The sequence below is a fragment of the Herpailurus yagouaroundi genome, unplaced genomic scaffold (assembly GCF_014898765.1).
Source record: "Herpailurus yagouaroundi ecotype Mexico unplaced genomic scaffold, PumYag 250, whole genome shotgun sequence".
Classification (NCBI taxonomy): Eukaryota; Metazoa; Chordata; class Mammalia; order Carnivora; family Felidae; genus Herpailurus; species Herpailurus yagouaroundi.
Genome location: NW_024412467.1, coordinates 6,711,034 through 6,717,033, shown reverse-complemented (window position 1 = coordinate 6,717,033; position 6,000 = coordinate 6,711,034). Strand labels below are relative to the sequence as shown.

Below are 6,000 nucleotides of genomic sequence, written 5' to 3'. Positions count from 1 at the left end.
CAAACCTCCCCCTGATTCTCTGTTTCCTCATCTGGGAAAGGGGGTTAATCCTACCTGCAAAGTTGGGAATGAAGATAGGAAATTAAACCAAAAACCAAAACCTTCCAAGTACCTGACGTAGAGGACAAATTGAACAGGTCATAAAAGGTCAAATTTTAAACAAGTAAAAACTGGAACTTTGTGCATTTGTTAAAACTTAAGAGAAAAACCTGAACTATGTGCATTTGTTAAAACTTAGAGAAACACACAAATATAAGGCACGTGCTTCAGAATGCTGAATCACCCCTCACAGAAACAAAAAGCAATCATTCCATTCAGGAATGCTTCCTTTATATAGAAACACAGCATTCATTTGGTAAAAAACCAATTGGGGGCCATGTGATTGGAACAAATTCTCTCACCATTACTTTAGGGTACACTGTTGTAACATATAATTTATTATTATCAGTTTCATCATTTTGCACATTTAATACCATGTTTCTTTCTCCCACATAGAATATTATCCAATAGAAGTCCCCGAAAGGAACCACAGCACATTCATAACAAGGATAGAAAACGGTCCTCCATTTCTGCTCTCCGATACAATGATTCAACTAAAATCGTCAAATTTAATCAACTGCAAAACCAGAAAAGTGAAAATCAGCTGGTGTGTGTATCATAACCAAGATCATGAACACCTCCACGAAATGAGGTGAGCAAAGAGAAAAATGCTGCTTCTTAACAAGCTTCTATGGAACTTTACTTTTCTAAAACAAATTACTTATTTAGAAGGCTTATTTATTCTGCCTTTGATGGTGCAAACATTTGGGTGTTTTCTCAGGGCCATCCCTGGGCAAACAGATGGCGTGTGTGAAATGGAAAACAGTAGCCCTTCCTAGACTCCTGGAGTACAGGAGACTGATTTCCAATCTTGGCTCAGTTCAGAAGGAAAAAAGGGAAGAGTTCTAGCTCTTGGGGAAAAAAAAATGCAGCCTACTTTAGGGCATGCCTGACTTTCCATCCACTCAAGTGTTCACGGCAAGTCCTCCTGGTTCTTTTGTGCCGGCTCCTTCTCCTCCGTGGTCTTCTGAGTGTCGTCACTGTGGTCAAAGGGTCTGGGGCTTCCCAAGGAACAACCATATCTGGGTATATTCTGGAAGATAAGCTCTGTCAGCAACCACCTTCTGCCTTCCGGAGCAGATGTATGGGCTCCCGTGGCTGGAAATGGTGCCAGAGAAGCAAAGACCCAGCAGCCCAGACTGCACGGTCTCTGGCACATTCTGCACATACCTCCACACCACTCAAATGTCCTAGGAAATATTAAATCAATTGGACATGGCTGACTTCAAAAGGCCTGATAAAAATTCTCCCCGCACTTAAAAAAAAAAATGCATGTAAACATTGCTTCTAAGTCACTGGAGAACCCTTGAGCCTTTTGGTCTCAACTTTCCGATGTTTTGCAGTTTTACAAGCTCAGCTTTTTCTTGGAGGTATCAATCTTTTTTCTTCTTATTAACGGAGTTCAGAGTCTGAGGCTGCCTCTGAATATGAGCATGGGGTTTGACTGGCAGAAATAGTATTATCAGAAGACTTATGATGTGTAAATAAAAGTACATGGACCTAAAATAAAACACAAAAATTATATTTCGCACAAGGATGCAAATGGGAAAAGTCACATGGGTGTGATTACGTCACCTGCAGGCCAGCAAGTGAAGGCACAATTTTGGGCAGTAGCCAATCCATCTGTATTCCAGTTTGCCTTGATCCACCCCAAGGGGGGCTCCTTTGGTAGGTGAGTAGGCCAGGGATGGACCAAAAGCATAGAACTGAACACAGCAAACCCATCAGCCCATCTACAGATAGATACACAGTACTGTCCCCCTGCCCTTATCAGACTAAGAGCATTAATCCCGTAACAGCCAGAAACCCCTAATGATTTGAAATCTAAGAACACACAGGACCCAATTCAAACCCTATACTCTGTTCCCTAGACACAAACGCACCTTACACTTTAACTGATATGCTCAAGTGTAAAGAGTTGTTCTTGTGTGTGTTAGGAGCCAGCCCAATCCAGATTTTCAAAGCCTGCTCTATGACTCTGAAAATCGCTTTCACCCAAACTAGTAAGAAACAAGTGCTGCTTTTTCAGTCTGTGCATTTCTATTGTGTAAATGTGGCATTCAGCACACTGAGCACAACGTAGACAATAAATATCTGTAAATGCAAGTAATTAGAAACAGCTCACATTTGTTCAACTGTTCTATAGCCTTTTGGAAAGGCTGAACTTGAACGTTCTCCAATGCTTCTGGCAGATCAAAGGAAAATAATGTCAAGAAACCCAGAACGGATTCATGTATCCTTCTCAGACCCATTGGAATCAGGTTAATTCACACATCCCCTAAATAAATTTCCCTGAAAGCATCTACAGAATAGTCAAGAGTTCTAACAGAAGCAAATACATCTTCACTTATTCTTTCAATAAGCATTTACTGCTTAGGATGTACAAAACATTAAACCAGGACCTAAAAAAAGGCAAAGCCCTTCCTTCCTTCAGGGGAATGGGGAACAAGAGGAATATAGGAGTGAGGGTACCACAGATACCTCCCTCCCACCTTAGCTGGAGGACACAGTCCAAGAGCCCCAAGTAGAGGTCTGAAACTGTGGACAGTACTGAAACCTATATACACTGTTTCTCCCTATACAGACCTATGATACAGTTTAATTCATAAATTAGGCAAAGAAATTAATAGAACTACGACCATGTTACTCTAATAAAAGTTATAAGAAGATGGTCTCCTCTCTCAAAATACAGTACAATAGTACTGTACTCACCCTTGTGATGATGGGAGATGATAAAATTAGTAACATTAGGCTACTACTGACCTTTTGATTACACATCAGGAGGGGGATTTGCTCCCAGAGAGTAATTGCGGGTAACTGAAACCATGTAAAGCAAAACCGGGGATAAGGAGGCTCCTATAATTTAACCAGCCCCAGGCAAGTAAACAATTAATTTATTGTCTAAACCAGGACACTGAGAGTGAAAAAGAGTTCTATAGATAGACACACCGGCTCAACAGGCACTCCAGCCACGCTTTGTTCTTGCAATTTCTTTAATCTTTCACATGTGGCCGTATCTACACTGTAACAGTTATGTTAGATTAAAGCCAATTATTTTGGAAGTCAAAAGGAAAATATTTCAATCCCCTCCCAAAGTTTAGTAACCTATTCTGCCATTCCGTATTTTTCTAAAAAATTTTAAGAAACACTTGGGGCGCCTGGGTGGCGCAGTCGGTTAAGCGTCCGACTTCAGCCAGGTCACGATCTCGCGGTCCGTGAGTTCGAGCCCCGCGTCGGGCTCTGGGCGGATGGCTCAGAGCCTGGAGCCTGTTTCCGATTCTGTGTCTCCCTCTCTCTCTGCCCCTCCCCCATTCATGCTCTGTCTCTCTCTGTCCCAAAAATAAATAAACGTTGGAAAAAAAAAATTTTAAGAAACACTTCATCTCTTTATTATGGAAAAACTCAACATTTGTTGAGCACCCTAGTTCTGAACCAGGTACCCCAGATACACCGATGAATGAGGCATAGTCCTCACTCTCAAGGAGATGCTATCTGCAAAAGAGTCTCTACCTGGCATCCTTACACACTGAATTTAAGAAAGTGTCACTACTGGGGCACCTGGGTGGCTCAGTCAGTCAAGCGTCGGACTTCGGCTCAGGTCATGATCTTGCAGTTCATGGGTTCGAGCCCCTGTGCTGACAGCTTGGAGCCTGCTTCAGATTCTGTGTCTCCTTCTCTGTCTGCCCCTCCACTGCTTGCTCTGTGTCTCTCTCTCAATAAGTAAATGTTAAAATATATTTTTTAAGTGTCTTCTACTTAAAGACAAGTTCGTGGATAAGGATTTGCCTTTCAAAATGAGTTCCCAAAAAGGTCCAGCCATGGACCAAAGGTGCCCCAACCTTCCAATTCACGTATTGAAGCCCTAACTTCCCAAGGGATGGTATTTGGAGAAGTGGAGCTTTGGGAGGTAATCTGGTTGGGGGTGGGCCCCGTGATGGGATTAGGACCTTTATAGGAAGATAAAGTGAAACCAGAGTGTAAGCTGCCTCTCCCTGTGTGGCTCTGCCACCCTGTGAGGACACGGAGAGAAGGCAGCTTCCGTAAACTAGGAAGATAGCACTCACCAGAAACCAAATCTGCCAGCACCTTGATCTTGGGACTTCCCGGCCTCCGCAATGAGGGGGAAATGTTTGTGGCAGAACTCACTCGGGCTATATTTAGTCATAGTATCCTGAGCCGCAGACAGGTTCTTTCATAATACATTTAAGTATTTACTTGGGATTCACAACTTAAAGATTAGATGGGAATTTAAAGCTGAGATGGGAAGTCACCATAGATTGAAAACAGACTAGACCTAAAAATAAAGCACATCTGAAATTTAAATGTTAAGCAGTGATGGATGTGCTGAGAAGTGATTTGCATACAACTGCTATTCATTGCCAGTCACTGAAATTAGCCCCAAGTGAGGAACAGATCTGGAATGCAACCAGACCCACCTCCGCTAAAAAACAAAAACAAAAACAAAAAAAACAAAAAACAACAACAAAAAAAAAAAACGCACATTCAATTTTCATTTCTTTCATCAGATTCAGTGATTCTCTTAAGAGATGCTGAAAACACTGTGAGATGCAATCTATGATAGCCATTGGCAACACGTGGCTGTTACAATTCAAATTAATTGAAAGTAGATAAAATTGAAAATTCAGTTCCTCAGTCACCGCAGCCACATTGCAAATGCTCAGCGGCCACACGTGCCGATGACTAACACACCGGATAGCATTTCTATCCTGTAGAAACTTCTGGACAGAGCTGATCTGGGCAGGGAATTATTGTTTTCGTAAATACATGGAAATCTACTTGGGTGATCTGGCTTGGTAGCTATTTGCTTCTCTTCCTCTAGAGCCCCTGAGCGTAGGAATCAGCACACTTTAGTCGTTAAACGCACGTTATCTCCAACACATCGCTATTTAGCATGATCTCCAACCAGTAACATTCTGCCCGAATAGCTTGTAAAGACATTTTTCGTGACTGCGCTACTGTTCTTGCTATAAAGGAACTCCAGGTCTGAAACTCAGGTCGAGGTGTGTGAGTTTTGTTCAATCACCCTCTCTGAGCTTCCACTTCCTCTTACGACAAACAGGGATACTGATAGCTACTCTCTCCCCTCAGCTCACCGCTATTTACCATGGATTCTTGGTTCTGCCAACACTCAGGTCACTTGGGGCTTCAGTGCCCAGAACCTCCTCCTAGCACGGGGGGCCTTTTCAGTGCTGTTCCCTGTGTCTGGAGCACAGTCCCTAGAGTGCTCCACCTGGACCAGCACCCTCACATCCCCACACAATGTTTCGCTGCCCCCGCCCCATGCAGCCTCCAGGTCTTAGCTCGAACGCCATTGTCACCCAAAAGCTACCCTTGATGTCCGGTCTGAGTCCGATTCCTGTTACGTGCCCTCCTAAGTCTCGGTACTGATGAGGGAGCATTAAGGCAAGCTGAGGGCAAAGTGCAAGCCAGCACCCCCGCCCCCGCCCCGCCCCCAGGTGGGATATGTGCCATATTCCTCAGACACCCCTGGCCGCCCAAGGACCAAGGAAAGGAAACAAGCAGTTAATAGAGATCACAGTCATGCGGGACGGGAATCCCCCTCAGTTCACAAATATCGTAAGATGGCCTTTTTTTGGTAATTTATTATCAACAGACTCCTCTCCAGTTATCTCTAGACTCCGTTTCCTGGAGCCCCTGGTATCACCTTCCTCTCCATAGGGATATAGGGAACAAAGGCAAGAAAGAAATAGAGGTAAAATTAAATTTCTTTACAACCTGCAGCCCATTGATAAATACTTGAGGCAAATACGGAGTAGAACATTTCCTCCAGGAACCCCCTCCCATCCTAACGTAAATGCCTTACTAGAGGAAAAACAACCTTAGCTTCACAATAGCAAGGCCTCAGGTATCCTAGGAGTC

General features: G+C 43.5%; 1 protein-coding gene across 4 annotated transcripts in view; it reads right to left on the bottom strand.

Moving 5' to 3' along the window:
- Positions 1-407: 407 nt before the first annotated feature.
- MBOAT1 (membrane bound glycerophospholipid O-acyltransferase 1) overlaps positions 408-6,000 on the bottom strand; it is a 111,969-nt gene continuing 106,376 nt past the window's right edge. For all 4 annotated transcript variants that reach the window (XM_040460596.1, XM_040460599.1, XM_040460597.1 and 1 more), the window contains exon 13: positions 408-1,599. In XM_040460596.1, coding sequence (XP_040316530.1) covers positions 1,473-1,599 — 127 coding nt within the window. In that variant the 3' untranslated portion in view covers positions 408-1,472. The remainder of the gene's footprint in view (positions 1,600-6,000) is intronic.